The 17,813-nt window shown below is 50.5% G+C and overlaps 1 protein-coding gene across 5 annotated transcripts in view; it reads left to right on the top strand.

Moving 5' to 3' along the window:
- Window positions 1–6,130, top strand: part of CD151 (CD151 molecule (Raph blood group)) — a 29,396-nt gene extending 23,266 nt beyond the window's left edge. For all 5 annotated transcript variants that reach the window (XM_084287887.1, XM_084287884.1, XM_084287886.1 and 2 more), the window contains 4 exons: window positions 735–839; window positions 1,689–1,844; window positions 3,373–3,459; window positions 4,255–6,130. In XM_084287887.1, the coding sequence (XP_084144013.1) occupies window positions 735–839; window positions 1,689–1,844; window positions 3,373–3,459; window positions 4,255–4,314 (408 nt within the window). In that variant the 3' untranslated portion in view covers window positions 4,315–6,130. The remainder of the gene's footprint in view (window positions 1–734; window positions 840–1,688; window positions 1,845–3,372; window positions 3,460–4,254) is intronic.
- Window positions 6,131–17,813: the final 11,683 nt, after the last annotated feature.

Genomic DNA, 17,813 nt, shown 5'->3' with positions numbered 1-17,813 from the left:
TAATTTAGCTAGATTAAGAGCCTCCACAGGAAGAAATGTTTGAATCCAATCCCCTGAATCCCGAAGTGGTTTATGACAAGAGTGTTTTAATAAATGATGCACTTAAAAAAAAAAAAATCAGACTTCATCTGTCTGGCTTTACAAATTTGTCACCGTTATCAAGCAATGCCTTGGAATACTCTTGCAATCACATCCTTAATCCCCTCCCGTGCCATCCTTTTTGATGTCGATGCGAGAGCTATTCAGACTGTATGGCTTCAGTCCAGTGTGCCCAGGACTCTTTCTTCCTGCTCCTGAATAGACAGATTGGGTTTTAGTATTTTGTCACAAGCTTCAGAGACAGAAGGCTGCATGTGGATCTCGTGGACACGTTTGTATTCAAGCAGGCACAGTTTTGTGTTCTGTTCTGATGCAAGCATGTCTTGGCAATCTCTTGCATATGCGAGGTGAGGACCTGTATGGTGATGTGTAGCACAGGCTGAAATTTGTCCCAGAGGCACTTCCTTCCAGTCACAAAAATGGAGGCATGGTCTTTAGTCAACTGGAAATAAGCTCACGTGCCTGCTGGAAACCGGTTCAGTCCTACCTGGGAGGATGACCTCGAAGGAAGCTGTAGCTTCTGTGAGGCTTTCTGTTCTCCTGGAGCAGAGGCAATGAAACGTGCAGGGCTCTGGGTCTCTCTGGGGGTGCTGAGCTTGCCTGGTGATCTTATCCCACTTGTCTCTTCTGTCCAGCTGAGTATGGAGCTGAAGCAAAACCTGAAGAACACCATGACCCAGAAGTACCGCAAGGAGGGAGAAGAGAGCGTTACCGGCGCAGTGGACAAACTGCAGCAGGAGGTGGGTATTGCTGGGGCTGGGGAGAATTGCAGGGCTTCAAACCAAACCCACAAAAAGCGTTGTGAGCTCTCAGTACCCAGCATACAGGCTGCTGCCTCTGCCTGAAGGCAGGCTGGGTGCACTACCAGCAGAATTTCATGGGGGAACCTCTGAATCGGACCCCCAGCAGGGTGTAAGTTATACCTGAATTGCTCCCAGAGTGAACTGGAGCTGCCAAGTCACTCTGACAGCTGTTTCGCCTTCCCACATTAAAGCTTTGGAAAAATTGCTGACATTTTTCATTAAGCTCTTCAGTACCCCAGAGAGCAAGATGTAATGAAAGAAGAGCATTCCTGCTGCTGTTGCTAGCTGTGCCTGGCTCAGGGCTGGCTCAGGGTAGGGCTGTCACAGGTCTGACAGGCTTTTTCGCAGAAAGGGTGCTTGTGGGCAGGCACGGGTGCAGCAGTTTCAAAGTGTGGGGCTGCTGTGCACGATGCCCTGTGACCAGGTGCGTGTGCGACAGTGACTGGTAATTAAACTTGCCCTGTTACCACTGCTGGCACTCTCCAGCTGGGTAGTTAGGCGCTGAGGCAGCTGCAGGTGCCCTCTGGTTGCATCCCAGCAGTAACAAAAAGTCACAGCTACTGAAAGAGGGATGCAGCTGCTATTAATGGCCATTTGGGCAATTTTTAAAACAAAGGTTGCTGATAATTACAGCAGTCTAGAAGAACCCATGCCAGTGAGATTGTTGGAGGCTCCAGCAAAGTCTCCTACGAAGGAGGATGAAGCCCAGGGCTTGATGTGGGGAGGCTGGAGGGAGGAGGAGGCTGCGGTGCTCGCAGGCTCAGCCTGTGCTCTGTGTGCTGGCAGTTCAAGTGCTGTGGGAGCAACAACTACACGGACTGGGCTGACAGCGTGTGGATCAGGTCCTCCGAGGCCAGTGGACGGAAAGTCCCAGACAGCTGCTGTAAGACGATAACCGACCTGTGTGGCCGAAGGGACCATCCTTCCAACATCTACAAAGAGGTAAAAATCAAAAGGGGCTTCAGAGCCTCCTGTCACAAAGTACGCGAAGGTGGTGGGCTGGAAGTGAGGGTGTTGGGTTGATTCTGCACACTGTTGGTGATTTATTTCTCTAGTTGAGCATTCAGCCTTCCAGGCTCAGTCTGAAAAGCTTCAGGGAAGAGAAAAAATAAAATAGAGGAGTCAGAGTGTCTGGGTTCCTGCATGCAGGCTGCTCTTACAGAAATGTGTCTTCATGGCTGCCAGCGTGGGATCAGAGCCAATGGCCAGTAAATATGGCATGGGATAAATGGTCTGCATTTCACAGGCGGGGCTGTGGGCTGGGCAAGGAAGATATTTCAAATCTGTCTCAGGACTGCTTTTGGCTTTTGCAGGGAACCTAATTTGTAAGAGAGGATTGCAAAGGCAGCAGAACAGAGACTTTGGGAATTGGGAAAGAAAGCAAGGAGATGTTCTGCACTGCTTTATTAGATAAAGAGAAAAATAGTAGATTATATTGGTTATTACAGAGTGTGCTGGTGACGGGGGATTGGGAGAGGTTGTTGCTTCTGGCCGGAGCCTTGGGTTTGAGCCCTCCATTTGGTACAGCTGCTACTTGGGCAGGGGCAAACGGAGATAGTTCTGCGCCCTGAACGTGACAGGGCCAGTTCCAGTGGTCTCCGGTCAGGACTGAAAAGAGGCTGGAGCTGGGCAGGAGGGGCTTGTTTCTCTTCCAGAAGAAGCAAATTGAATCCCAGAGGAGCTGAGTAGCTGCTCCCTACAGCTGAGGAGGGCTGTGGGAGAAGAGATGGCCCCTTCAGAGCAGGTATTTCTTCTCAGAGTCTGTGCTTTGAGCATGGCTCGGAAGTTAGGAGGGTGAACACCATCTGCCACTAAGCCAGGCAGCTCAGTGTCTAAGTCAGAGCTCAGAGCGGATTTTATTTTGGGGTAGTAGAAGAGGGTCAGATCAGGACGCAGGAGCAATTGTTTCGGATCAGGGCAGCTGGGGCTGACTCTCGACCTAATACAGGCATGGGAAATGAGAGGCCTTTGCCACCCCTCCCCAGAGAGCTGCATGCTCGCTCCTTCCCTCTCTGCGTGTGTGTGGGTGTCTGTGTTCAGTGTAAACTCCTGGGGCTGGAGGGCCCCCAGCACCCTTGGGGCACTGCTGCAGCCTACACAATAAATCCCCCGATGTTACCATGGAAAACCTGCCTCATTAGATTAAACAGTTTAATTATTTAAAGGGAACTCTTCCAGAAAATTCTCTTACTGCTTTATTTTTTGCCTTATGACAACAAAAACTTGGGCCTGAAACTGGGAGGGTAAGATCATGCTGCCAGCCAAGGGTGCAAGTGAAAGGCCGAGGCAGGCAGTGCCTGGCTTTCCAGCTCCACGCTAAAACTCAGGGCTCTCAGAAGTAGCAGTGGGAGGAATTGGGGTGCTCACAGACAACTGCTTTTCAGGGGCTGCAACTGCTGTCTTAAAGGGAGACAGACAAGGTTAAATTAAAGATGATTTTCCCTGTCCCTCCTCCTCCCTCCCCTTGCAGAGCGGTTGTATTACCAAGCTGGAAAACTTCATTCAAGAGCATCTGAAAATCATCGGTGCAGTAGGGATCAGCATTGCTTGTGTGCAGGTAAAAGGATCACGTGTTTTGGGGTTGCTGGGCTGAGGTTAAAGGAACCCTAGAACTGAGGGATGGAAAAAAAATAAAATTGAACATTTCAGGTTTTCCTTGCCTGGCAAAAAGAAGTTGCCATGTAAGAAGTTGCCAGGTACTTCAGTGACCCCCAAGATTCACTACTTCCAAAGCAAGAGCCTCTTCTGCCTGTCCGTGATACTTCTGGCTCTGGGGAGACAGATTTCTGCTCCAGGGCTGTGAGAAATGTAGTGCTGGCCGTGGCTGGTGCTTTGGCAGCCTGAGAGAGACCTCTTGTGGGGATGTGCCATGATTGCCCGTGCAGCTAAATTGCTGGAGGAGCTCCCTACCCCCGTTCATTAGCTCCTGTTAAGTAACCCAAAGTTCCTCCCCTGGCTTTGTGGTACTGAGGAGTGGCACTGAGGGTCAGCGAACGATCAGGGAGAAGGAGAAGGACAAGGGGGGTAGGACATGGATGCTGCCACTCTGTTTTAGGGGGGAAGGCAGCCAGAATATTCTGTACTTCCAGATGCAGATGTGTCTGGGAGCTGCTCGTCTTCCTTTCTGTCCTGGCAAGTAGCCAAATTACATTCTAGAGAAGCTGCTGGTGATTAATTATGAGGATTAGCACCGATTATGTTCTCTCCTGTTCATTGCAAGCTGGAGAGCTGTATCCCCAGGCCAGAGCTAGTTTGCCACTCCAGTCTGAGGCCAGACTGTTTGCAAGTTGCTGCCTCCGCTGCATCCATTCTGTTTTCTCATGCGTTCCTCTCTCCTCCTTCTACCCTGTAGATCTTTGGGATGATTTTCACCTGCTGCTTGTACAGGAGTTTGAAGCCGGAACCATATTAATAGCTGTGGGAACTCCGTCAGCTCCCCCTCTGCCACTCCCTTAGTGCCTGCCAACCTCACTACCCTCCACCATCACCACAGAAGAGTCTGCAACCTGAGGACTTGGCTCTACCCTTAAATGCCTCTCCAACAGCCTTACCTGCCCCTTCAGGGGAAGGTCGCCCTCCTCGTTGTGTACAAGGCAGCCGGGAGTTCAGCGAGGCCTCTTCATTGGCAAGAAGCAAGAGCTGCGGGTCTTCTGCTGGAAGCTTTAGCAACAGTCCCTTGATTATAACTACAAAGCAAGATTTATCTAGGGCCATTTCTCCCGGGGCTCTTCCTGAGCATACACGAAGGTATCGGGATGCTACGCAAGAGTCACAATTTACTCTCTGAGAAGTGGCTCAGCAGCACCGGGCATTGACTGTGAGGACAGATGATGTTTCTGCGCTGGGCTGGAGCCAGAGCTGAGTCTCTCATGCAGCAGAGATTTCTCTCTCCCCCTCTGCGTGTGCACTGAAGTCCTAACACAGCTGGTCTCCCTATGAGAGGATGCATGCCTGGTAGCTTGCTGCAGGAACTGTGCTCTCTGCTGCTCGGGAACACAACTTGGTGCAGCTGAAATCTTGTCACGACTCCAATGCTGCCACAACGTGGGTGCCTTAGGATTTCTCAGCAATCCTTCCTTCTCTTCCTTGAAGCTTCCCTGCAACACAGTGCCATCGGGAACCATGAGAAGCCTGCTGCCTCCTTGGGTTCTAGATCAAAGACATTTGGCTACTTTCTGATTCTTTTAGGTCTGGTCTGGTTTAGGTAGTGGCTCCCAGTGTGAATGAGAAAACTCTCGGTTGTTTCTTGCCTACCCCCTGCTGAGGTTTGGTGAAGAGCTGGTCTGCCTGTGGAGCCGAGGTGTCTCGCTACCACTTGGCCTGTTTGGTTCCTGCAAAGACCTTACCACGTCTCTTGCATGTTGAGGCACACCCCGGGCTCGACGGTCTAATTAAAACCTCCAGGCTTGTTCTCTCTTGGGTGGGAAATGAATATATACAAATGTTGTAGCAGCCTCCAAGGAGCTCATTAATCAGATGAGGGTTTTCTGGCTTTAATGAGATCTAGAAGCCAGCTTTCCAGACCATCCCAGCAGTAACCATTAGAGTCAGCTTCACCCAGTCGCCCCAGTGTATTTGGTAAATAGTGCTGGGTTTAACTGTCTGATTAATTAAATAGATTTAATTAACTATTATTTCTGCACTGGGATCCTGGATACATACAGGACACTGACATGACTGTTGCCATTGACTTAGTGCCACTGTCATGCCAGCCTGAATTCATAGGATCTTCTGTGTCTCTCCTGTCCCGGGGGTTTGGGTTGTTTTCTTCCTAATTGTCCTGGAAAGGGTTCTCATCAGGAATCTTGTTTTCACCATCCCAGTAGGCCTGGTACAACCCTGAAGCAGAAAGGGCTGCACGGATTTGAGGTTTCTAGGCACTGAAGAGAAGCCCTTTTATGAGCTAAGTAATTTATTCACTCTCCTGGCCTTTTGGTGGTGCCCTGTCCCTTGGCAGCAGGCAGTTAACACCTGCAAAGTCACCCAGAGCCCTAAAGGGGCTTGCAGCGTTGTGGGGGTTTTGATTCACAGAGCAGAAATCCAGGACTGGCTCCTGCCGGGGGGGGGGGTGCAAAGGGTGACAAGTTAAAATTCTGAGCAGGTAAATCTGAAACTCCCCCATCAACATCGGCACCGTGAAATAATCCTTAACACTAATGCGAAAAGAGAGGCGGAGGAGCTGAGCTGGATCCTTGGTCCCACAGCAGCAGGAAAGAGGGGAAAGAAATCTAAATTATTGTGTAATGATCTAAAGGAGAAACCTCTAAATTATTTCTTGTTTTATATTCAGGTTCCTGACAAGTATTGACTACTAACTACGAGGAAAATATTGAGCATGTTGCTTGAAGCAATATTTCTAGTTTCTTAAGCATATCTTCTTAGCTGCCTTTGCCTGTTCCCTTGAAATACGTTGTACAGGGTTGGGAGAGGCCGGGAAGAATGAGATAGGAACAGCAAGTTGGCTTGTGTCCACTGAGTCGTTTTATACTTTTTCTCTGTGTAATAATATTCATTGCTTTTTTTTTTTTTTTTTTTAACCCAGTTTAAGTTGCTGGCCAATAGGAAAATAAAGCTTACGATTCTGTACTTACACTGTGTAGCAAAATGAAGGGGACAACATGAGCTGTGTGGGTTTTGTGGGTTCCTCAGTTCCTCCAGGACCTGGCTGCGGGATGAACGAGGTCGCGTGTGTGGGTGCTCTGTGCTCCGTGCTGCTGGGTGCTGGGCGTTTGCCCTCCGTGCTGTGGTGTTGTCTGCACCCACCCTGCACCACGGATGTGTGAAAAAGGGAGCAGAGCTGCCCTGTGCTGTCCTTTGGGCTGTCGGGTTGAGCATTGCCCACAGCAGCTGTACCCAGCCAGGTGGGAACGCCTGCCTGCAGCTGATGGGCACGGCCACTCGGTGGCTCTCGGGGCTCAGCTCTGCCTGCTGAGATCTCCGCTCCTGTAATTCAGGTGGCTCTGATCCAAGCTGCTTCCCTTGGTGTCGCCAAGCCCTGTGCCACCGAGCCTCGTGCTTGCCTTCATCCTCCAAGCCTCAGCCGTGTCGCTGCTGGCCCCTGGCTAGCTGGCAGAGCCCGGCTGAATGCACTGGGCTGGAAGCAGGAACCGCTGCGTTTCCCCCAAGGGGAACTGAAGCCCCCCGTCTGCAGGGCTGTTGTGGGGTGGCACCTGGGAAGGCCGTAGCACGGTGTCTTTCGGCACAAAGCAGTTGCTTGAAAGCCATTTTGTTCTTGTGTGAGTTGCCTTCTGCAGTGCCCGGTGGAGCTGCAGCCACCGTTTCACAGCCTCCCCCCGGGCTGTGCAGCCTCGGGCCCTTGGGTGCTGCCACCTCTTGGGGCACCAGCCCCAGTTTCTCTTTCCTTCCCCCCAGCCCTGGAGGTTTGGGCTGCACAACTTTGCTGCTCACAGCAGTTAGCTCAGCTGACGCTCTGCTCTCTCTGTGCCATGTGGGGGCCAGAGCAATGTGCTGAGGATAAAGGGGAAAACAGATACAACAATAATTTCTGTAGAAGTCCTGCTTAGGAGCAGTCACTCCATTTCTGCAGACTTTCAAGAAAGCCTGAGTATTTTGTGCTCCCCTGCAGGGCTGCATCTAACCCCACACCAGTTCACAAACATGCCCTTTCTGTTTCTTCCACTTAACGGGGAGCAATCTTCCCCCAGCAAGGTCTTGGTGCCCTGTTCTCTTGCTGTTTCAAAAGCTTCCCTTTGGTGGGGAATGTTGTAATGTCCTCGTTTCCCTGCTGGGCTCAGGCTGACTGAGGCTGCAGTGGTGGAGAGAGGGAGCAGAGGATGATACCCTCCATCACAGGATGCAACAGACACACTGTGCTTGGGAAATGGCACAGGGGACCGGATCATCTACCCTTCCCTGCTGTGAACGCACTAAACCACGCTCCTTGCTGGGAGGCCGTGGGTTTGTTCCCCTTCTTCCCTGCTCGCTTCCTCCACTGAGCGGCTCCCGCAGCAGAACGAAACGAGCCTGGTGGTGCAGCCCTGCTTCAGTCGCCCTCGGTGCAGGAAGGACCTCGCAGCCCTGAGTGAGCTCACTGCTGAGCTCTGACCCCCAGCACCTGCTCCCCAAAACCCAGGGCTCCCAACGCCCCCCTTTGCCTGGGGGCCACAGGAGGCTGTGAGCTCCCATCCTGTTTTTAAACCATGGCAGCACATCCCCTGTCCCGCATGGGGCTGCTGTGTGCTGCTGTGGTGGCAGTGCCTGCACCCCTGGGAGAAGACGCCGGCTGTTCCGCACCCCTGGGAGCCCTGCTGCTGTCACGGCAGTGACAAGAGATGCCTCGAGTGATGTGATGCTGAACTGAGGCATGGGTGTGCCGAAAAAGCCAGGGCAGAGGCTGGAGAGGAGGCAGCAACAGGGAGGGGATTTATGTGGTGGCTCTGGAAAAGTTAAACTCCTCGCGGGGAGGGCGATGCTCTCAAATGAGCTGTAGTCACACAGACAACAGGGACGCCAGTGCCCAACAAATCCGCTGAGTGAATCGCTCAGGCACAGCAGCTCGGGAAGTGTGCTGGGTATTTGGAGTCCTCGCTGCAAAGGCAGCTTGCTTTCCTGGCTGCCTGCCTCAACCCAAAGGGTGCTGCACGCGCGGAGGCCATGGGGACCAGCAGCTCTCTGGCTTACAGCTCCCCCCCGCAGGAAAGGAGCTGCTGAGCATCAGGCGTTTCCAGGCTTTTTTCTTGTCTTTTTCACCTGGGCAGCTGCAGGCTGAGTGCCCCCATCCTCACACCACCCACAGGGACACAGGTTTCTACTTCTTGGCTCAGAAATGCTGTGGCACCTTTAGGGACGAGCCCAGGAGCCCAGCACAGTGCAAACGTGCTGGGTCCTTCCAGAGAGAGCCAGGGCCCTCTCCCTTCCCAGCAGAGAGATGTCCCTTGGTGTCTCCACGTCACCCTCAGAGGCTTTGCGAGCTCCCCAGCCCGGGATTAGCTCGGGACCAAGGCAGCCTCGTTAACCTGGAGGTGCCCCGTGACTGTTCAGCTGCTTCCTCTGCAAACAAATTAGGCTGCCCCTGCCTAATTGCACCTCGCTGATGACAGGAGGTGGTTGCATCCATGCTGCTGTCCCCTGCTGTCCTCCCGGCACATATCTCAGCTGCGATAAAACCTCCTCTCTCCTCAGAGAGCTGCCTGGTTAATCCTCCTGTAACCTTCCCGCGCAGCCTTTATTGCCTGGTTGTTTCCCTCACGTCGCTTTATACACTTTGATTTCTTGCTGCCTGTTTGGGGACGCAGCACTCCATGCATTGGGAAATGATGACCCAAAATATGAGGCCACCAGGCTAAGCTCTTGTGACGGGGACAGCAATGGCTGGCAGCGCTCTGGGAGGGTGCCAGCACTGTCCCTCCGAAATAGCAGCTGACGTGGTGACAGACTGACATCTGAAGGGCTGGAGAGGGGGCCCTGCGCTCCCCAGCCCCGCAGAGGTGTTGCTCCAAGGGCACATGGAGCAAACCCCGAGCGTCTGCAGCCTCTGCTCTCAGCTCTTCCTTCTCCCACACGTCACTCCTCTGTTAGTGGCACGCTTGCCAAGCACTGACAGGCATTATTTGATATTTATCTAAATTAAATCTTGTTCCATTTAAACGCCCAGCTTTCTGCGATATCCCAGGCTAATTCCCGGTTTGTCCTTCCTTGTGTTTTCCATCGCTCCTGCTCCGTCCCGATCCACAAACGTGATCAATATTATAATTTATTTCCTTTTCCCCCTCTCACCTCTCCCACTGCTCTCTTCCAGAACTTTAATGAAAGTTTTTAATAGCGTTCAATTCAAGGCTGACCTGCTGTTTCCTTTGCCTAATGCCTCGTGCTCTGCTGATGGGCTCATGAATGATTCAGCTGTTTGGTGTCTATCTGGCAGCTGTGACAGAACTGCTGAAAAAAAATAAAAAACACATTACTGAGGTTGGCCGGATCTCCAAATTGAACATTCCTGAGCCCCAGAACAGGAACCTGAGCCCTAAAACACAGGTAGCAAAGAAGGCTGTGTATGTATGAAATACAGTTTTCAACCCCCAAAAACCAGGAAAAAAAAACAGGAGCTCAGCATTAATTCCCCACCTTGCATGGAGGTGCAAGATGCGAGCCCCCTTCCAGGCAGCACTGAGCGCTGCGGAAAAATCCACTCGTTAATTTCTATCAGTGTTTCTTTTCCCCCTGTGCACAAGCAGAGCTCATCATTTTTCCTTCTCCTCGTCCCCTCAGATAGAAAACTTCCTTTTGCTGCCTGCACAAGCTGTGCTGAGCCGCACGCAGCCGCGGTTCAGCCGCACCACTTAAGAGCTGCCGTAATCGAAGCAGCAATAAACATATTGCTCCAGAGCAGTTAATGACCCCATGAAGCTGCTGAACTCTGGTGACACTCCTCTTCTGAAGCCATCAATGGGAAACGCAAATCCATGCCGAACTGCTGCCTCTGCTTTAGCATCAGCAATTTCTTCTATTTTTGCTCCATTGCGTAAGCTGTAGCTTCAAATAAACTCGATCCCGCTACTGCAGGCAGAGGCTTCTGGAATGAGAACACAAATAAATTCTGTTCTCCATGCACCACTGGAGATGCTCTTGGCTCGCTGATTTAGGATTCAGAGCCCTTCCTGGGCCCACGGGTGCTGTGAGCTCCTGGGGGGGCCGTAGTGCCACAGCAGCAGGGGAGCCAGGCACAGGAGCTAGGCTAGAGGAGGAACATGTAGGATTTAGGCAGTCTGGTGTGTCCTTAGGGAAACAGCAGGAAGGAGATGGCTCCTGTTCCACTTGTGGGGAGCCAGCTCGGAACAGGGGCACTTTGCTGGCCAGCTTTTAGTGCTGCTTCTCCCAGGAAAGGGTCCTGGGGGCAGGCGGGAGCCAGGAGCGCAGCCCTTGAGCCCTCGGCTCCTCCACCTGCCCCATGCACAGACCCTGCAGGCATGGGGCTGGCTACAATTAAGGCAATTATGCCTTTATTAAACCTAATTGAGCTAATGGCTTTTTTCCAGCCTACATCCCTGCTCACAGATAACCTTGTGAGCCAGGCTCTGATCTCCCTTGGAAGCCTTGTATGAGGCAAACACTCACCTCTCATTTCCTCCAGCTAGTTAATCCTGCCCCCAGCCCTGGCAGGGCGGCCGGAGATGTTCCCAATTGCCCTTAACAAAGCCAGTTGGCACACAAGGGTTATTTGAAGGCCAGAAGAGGCTCCTGGGAGGGAAGGTCTGGCATTTTGGGGGCCTCTGCTAGAGCTGGGGGGCATGTGAGAGAGGCATAAAGGCTGAAGTACCACAAGGACTACTTGGTAATGACCTATAAGGATGAGCGAGGAGAGATGTGGGCCACTGCCCACACTTACAGGAGTCAGGCGTGCATGTGCTTGCTCTGTCTCCTCAAGTAGCTAGAAAAGCACAAGCCTCCTTTTTTCAGATGGCATTTAGGGAAAAAATAGATGGAAAAGGTCTGGGAAAGTGGACTTAGAAAGGGCAAATGGAAAAAGCGACACTGTGCAGAGGGGACCCTCGCTGTGAACATCCAGCACCAGCAGTCGGGGTGCCAGGAGGAGCTGTGCTTCAGTATCAACCCCAGCTCGACCCCCTCATATGCTGTCAATATCGCCTTTTGGCTGGCATGTAGCAGGCCTCAGATCCTCTGCATCCCACCTCCAAAACCCCAGGGACTGAACCCAAGCCTCCTCATTGTTTCTTCTTGGATATAAGGGTGACTGACAGTGGCATGGGTTGGCGCTCAGGTTCAGCCTCAGAGCCTGCTGTGAGATCCCGGCCCCTCCTCTTCCCCTTGAGGGTGCTGAGCAGCACCGAACAGGGCCCAGTAGACACGGGCCAAGCCCCAACATGTTGCAGTGACTTGCATTGCTCTAAAACTGCCAGGTGACAGCATACTTTTTTGAATATTTCACAAGTTTTTCAGGATTCTGCACTTGTTCAGGGGTGAAGTTCGAAAACACCAGTGGTGCCCAGTGCCCAGTGTGCCTGCCCACATCCTCCCACACCCCCTGCTACTCATAACTACCCAGCCTCGGGGCAGATCTCTGGGTGGTATTCTTAAATAGCTGTTTAACTTAGACAAAACCAGAAACGCATGCAGGAGACGTAACAGTAGGATCATGCAGATTTGAACATCCCAAGGACATTTGAAGTGTCAAGGACTAGTGTAACTCGCACGGAGGAGAAAAGGTAAAGAGCGTACTTAATAGTTTCCAGAAGAAGGTTCCTGGAGTGCAGGAATGATAGCCAGACTGAGTACAAATAGCAGATTAAGTTCATGGTTGGTAATAATATGAGAACATGCTCTTATATGCAAATTGCCAAAACCATAAACAGACTTAGGCCAGGCCCCAGAGTTGATAAACAACAAGAAAGGAGTTAAGAAAAACAACCTTGAGAGAAAATAAAACATCGCGAACAAATAAATCAACACCGTGACCAGTGTTTGGATTCATCTCATGTAGTGCTTTTGACAAATTTGTTTTAATGTGCTCAGATCTGCCGTTGTCTCAGCGATGCTGGGCACCAGAAGGACTGCTGTGCCTCCCCCTGCCCCAGCACAGGAGCTGCCACCTGCCAAAATCACCCTGGGGAGGTGACGGAGCTGCAGGTGCCTTTAGGCACCGCTGGTGCTTCGCCTGCCCTGCTGAGAGGTTCATTTTGTTCCTCTGTCTGCTTCCTTCCCCTCAGAGGTGCGGGTGCCAGAGGCGGCAGCCATGTTGGGGCCCGCGCCCCATGTCTGCTCCTGTCAGCACTGGGGCTGGCTTGCGCTGAGGCTCTCCAGCAGCTCCTGTGTGGCCCAAAATGGTGGGGACAAAGAAGTGAGCAGAAATCAGCAACACCCAGGTAGCAGGAGACCCAGCAGGGCCTTGAGGTGAGTGTGGGGCCTGGTTTCCCTCAGTAGGGCTGGTCTGCAGACTGGCATTCCTCCCTTGCTTTAGAGAGGTCACCCCATCCCCTGAAACTCAGAAGATGGGGCCTCTGCGCTGTCCCACCCTCACCAGCAGCTTTTGGAAGCTTCTCAGGGCTTTCTAGTCGCCTGGCCCCAGCCACCTGACGGGATTAAATCCAGCCACATCTGCCTAAAAGTTTCCTGGGGACCTTGGGCTCAGCTGCTTCCTGAAGTAGCATCTCGTGTCGCCCCCGTAACTCAGCCACCGACATGACTTTAATACAACTTTTTTAAAGTATGCATTTGTATCTAGTAAGCCCTTGAGTACAGCAGAGTCCCTTTTATATTGAAATTCAGGCTCCTCAATAACATTTTATTATGAGGCTTGCTATTTTTGGAATTGCTGTTACTTTGTTATGAGCAAGGCACCTAACATCCTTCGATATGAAATCATTAAGGGCACAGCAGAGTTCATTACAGGGGCATTTCTCTGGATTAAGAACAAATCAATACCACACACTAATATCACAGCCTGGTACCTGGCTTTGGTTGCAAACAGCACATCTAGAGAGGGAGACACTCGTCTTTTGGCCTCTTGTGCTCTTCTTCCAATATCTTATTTACTGTTTTCCCCCAAGCTGTTGTGATGGATTTATGAGTAGACAAAATCCAAAGGTTGTTTTTCTCTAAGCTACCTGAATATTGTAGCTTTTAAAGTAGAAAAGAGAGAAATAACCAGCTTAAGTTTGTGATATTGTGGTAACCTCACATGCAGTATGACTTCCCAGCTCTGACAGCAGAGCTCCTTGGAAGCGAATCCACAGATGGGACCGAAGGCCTACAGCTCTATCTGAGTCCATTTAGCTTATTACATTCTGGGTTTAGAATAAGTTTCAGATGTTTCAAATTGGGAATCCCAACATGTGGGGGTGGTGGGAGGGGAGAAGGACGAGGCTCATTTATAAGCAGCCTCCAAGGGAAAGAAGAGTTTTGCTGACAAAGTGTTTCCCAGAAGAGGTGCTGCATTTTGTGAAAATTGGCCTTGGGCCAAAGTTTGGAAGTACTAGGAGGTTGTTAGCCTCCTGGGCATGCTATGGTCACAGGCAGTGAGGGCAAACACTGCTGTCTTGGTGGATGTAACATGGCCACAGCCTCCAGGAAGACCCTTTGCCCTGGCAGCACAGAGCCACCTTGGTCCTAGATGGAGGCTCCAGCTTTGCTCCAGAGAACCTGAATTTACCTCCAGGACCTGGCCTGAAGCAGCTTTGCCCATCTGTGGATTGAGTTAAGGATAAAAGAGGTTTAATTGACCAGCATGGGAATGCAGGGTGGGCATCGCTCTGTGCCTGCAGAGTGCAGGGACATGGGGCTGTCAGGAGCCCCCAGCTGCTCTGGCTGTGGCTCAGCCATTGAGAGCTGTGTCTTGAGATGTCACCAGCTGTAGCTGAAATGGGAATTGCTCCGTGCTGCTGCTCCCAGCTACTGCAGCACACAGCATTCCTTTTGTTCAGCAGCAGCCTGGGTAGCAGTAATGGAAGCTGCTGAGGTCAACGGCATTTGTTTCTCTTTATTTATTGCAAACAATCATTTATCAGTGGAATTTAATTATTACTTTTTTTCTTTCCTTTTTAAAATGTTGCTCGATGGAGGAAAACAGCCATTTGTCTAGGCTGCATTTAATGCTGAGTGGGTCCAAATAGGGTGTGTGTTTGTGCACCTTTGCGGTGCTTTTGGAAAAAAATAAAAATCAAGTTAGTGAAGTGTGGAGCTGTAGGCCATCTCAGTAATGATCTGAAGCACTCAACCCACTATAAACTTAATGCTTTCATTTATTAGCTCCTTCCTGGAGGAAGACCTCCTGGTCAAACTGCTATTGCTCCTTTAAAAAAGTAAAGTTCATAATTGCTTCAGCTGCACAGCTCATTACTGGGAAGGGCCTACAGCTGAAAGCAGCGCTCATCTTCTTATTTTGTTTTTAAATTTTCAAGGTGAATTTAAGCAAAACCTCTTGTTATTCCTCCAGCCCAGACATTAGGTATTCCATTGCTGTGTATAAACTTATAAACTCAATTACAGAAGCGCCAAACTTCCACTTTCTTTGGAGGCGGGAGGCTTGAGGGCTTTGCTGTATCACAAGCCATTATTGTGTTGATGAAGAGCTGGGCAGAGCCCTGGCAGTGGCTGATCAATACCTGCAAGTAGTTGAGGCTGCTCGGATTGCCATTTATCCCGTTTTTCCATTAAGTGGACTTTTTCCCTTTGCTTTCCTGTCTAGGAAGGAGCATGCCTCTACATAAACTGCCCGAGGGAAGCCTTTTTCAAAAAGGACAAAAAGGGGTGGTGGGAGGAAAACACCTGGAGGTGGCTTTGGGTAAATAGCTGGAGATGGCTGGGCTTTGGCTGTGCTCTTGTACCTTCTGGATTGCTGGGGACATTGATGCTGCTGATCTCTGGGTTGCTGCATGGCTCGTGGCTTTCCATGAGCAAAATGGAGTCCATGATTCCTGTGTTGGGCTCAGCCCACAGCCGAGCAGCTCTTTTTAAAAATGTATTTCAAGATATTCCATTAGGATTTGAGGCAGCACGTAACAGGGGTCCTTGATAAGAGGGAGGCAAGAAGAAAGCAGGCAATGGGTGAGATTAGACTTGTTGCTGTTCATCTCTGATGGTTTCTGAAGGGCAGGGCGAGTGTCATCTCAGAGGCAGGGAAACTGAGGCACCGTACTGGTGGCAGGCTTGAGCACCAGATGCGTTCTTTTTAAGGCCTGTTCTGAAATATACAGCTTAAGGTGAAGTGGCTTTCTTTCTTTGAAAGACTTGAGCAACTTTACTGATGTGACCAGCTGGGGGAAGGCAAAGAGACCGTGGGATGGGATGGTCCCGAAGTACAACAGCGTTGAAGGAAGGATTCCCACTGAGCTCCATGCGCTTGGATCAGGCCTCTGGAGAGATGCTGGTGAGGACACCGACATTTATGTTAATCTCTGAAGTAATTAAATGCTTGTAAATAGCATGATGGTGGTGAACGAAGTGCTAGAAAAGGTGGCAAGCAGAAGCTTGAGAAAGGTCAACAACTAATGGTGGGTGCTGAGCACGGCTGTCCTGCTGCTTGGCCTCAGCCCACAAAGGCACTGATTTCCTTCATTTTTTAAAGCAATTCGTTACTTTGAATGCTCCAATTAGATGTGCTTTTAAAAGAAGGAGGTCTGATTTCCAAATAGTGGGTATTCAGCATTTGTTCCTTCCATCTGCAAATCAAGCCCGTGGGGTGGGGCATGGGTTAATTCAAAATCATTAGTGCCTATGGAAAGTCTTGACCAGAGCCTTCGGGGCTTGCTTTGAAGTCTGTTGTTAACTGCTGTTTTCTTATGCTCCCCAAAGTATACATGCTTTTAGCTTTTTGTCAGCTGTTCCATGCCGTTCTTTGATCGCTATTTGTTCAGTTCCTGAAAGCAGAAAATTATGAACCCTTTTTATTAAAAATGTTTGCTTCGTGTTTGGGAGTGACAAATGAAGGACTGTTCTGCATGAATTTTCGAGCTTAGCTGTTACAACACTTGGTGTTTGCTGCAGCCTGTGGAGAACAGCCACATCAGGAAAGAAACTGGGGAGAAACTCATGTGGTGCTCAGGGGCTCCGTGTCCTCACCCCAGCTATGTGTGACCTACAGGCACACGGTGTAGGTCACCAAAGTACGTGACAGCCAAAATCTGGAAGATAGGTGTTTGTGGAGTAGAAATAAGACTGAAGGTACCTAGCACTCTGCATGTCTTTGCTCTGCACCTCCTATATATTTCTGTAGGTGAGCATCAAGGAGAAACAAATGAGGGTTTGCTACTGCCATGTAAATGTCGTGCTGCTTCCCAGCGCTAGCCTGAAGCACAGCCACTTGCCCTGCAGCTCTCCCTGGGTGGCCAGAGTTGCTGAAGCCAAGGATAACTTCTTAACTCTTTTTGGTTTTTATGGTCTTATGCACCCCCAGCCCATGAGGCTGAGGTCTGCAGCAAGATCTGGAAGCTCTTTGAGTATCTAAGGCTTGGGCACCTCAAAGAGCCTTTCTTAGCAGAACCTTCTAAAAACAAATTAATCCTGGACACTCAAGTGGTCTAAGGCACCGCATGCTGCCGGGCCATTTGAAGTCACACTGAAGCTAATGAAAAGACTCCCACCGACTTCAGTGAGCAGCACATCAAACCACCAGGCGCGGCAAAGCCTGTGCGCTCCCTGCCCTTGGTTTGCACATCTCTCTGTTGTGCCGCTCCCATCGAACAATTAAAAGTGCCTTCTCTCGGGCTGGAGAAGCTGAATAAGAATTGGATCTGAAAACAAAGCCACTCTGTCAACTACGGCACAAACATGTTGAAGTGGAAATTAAAGCGGTGCCCATCATCTGGCAAGTCAGAGCCAGGTGGGAACAACAGTTTGGAGATGTTGCATCGGAGGAGTGGCCAAAGTAAGAAATCCTGCTAACTAAGCTCAAATTCTGCTCAGAGAAGGGGCGAAGCAGAAGTGCTAGTTTCTTACTAGGGTCAGTACTGAAACTAGAAGATACTTGAAATTAAGCTGCTTTTAATGGCAAATAAGTTGGGGGGGTTTCTTCCCTTTTGTTTTCTTTCCTTCCTTTTTTTTTTTTTTTTTTTTTTTTTTTTTTTTTGTTTTTCCTTCCCTACTGCCTTTGGGAGATGTTTTTTTGCCTGTAGAGCTATTTGCAGAGAAAACGATAGCTTGTGTTCTGGACCCTCGTAGTTTGTTACCACTAAAATGCAGACAGGTAGCCACACGGTAAGTTAGGCATCTCTATGGAAACTTACGTACAGCTACAGGGTTGTGCACTGCTGGTAATGACAGTTTTCAGAGCTCCTAGTTTTCTTCGTATAGACAAGAAGCACATACAAGAACCCAGGCTTCAGTACCTGGTCCCAGGCTGCATTTGGGGAAGAGGGATGAGGAGAACAAAACCCCAGCATCCTTCCCAGTGCATCACTCCGGGGTGAGGCCCTCAGGTTGTTTTTCAGAGCAAAACTCCTT

Source organism: Netta rufina (assembly GCF_964035555.1).
Source record: "Netta rufina genome assembly, chromosome: 5".
Lineage (NCBI taxonomy): Eukaryota > Metazoa > Chordata > Aves > Anseriformes > Anatidae > Netta > Netta rufina.
The sequence above is the reverse complement of the archived record's forward strand: the minus strand, read 5'-3'. Positions and strand labels throughout refer to the sequence as shown.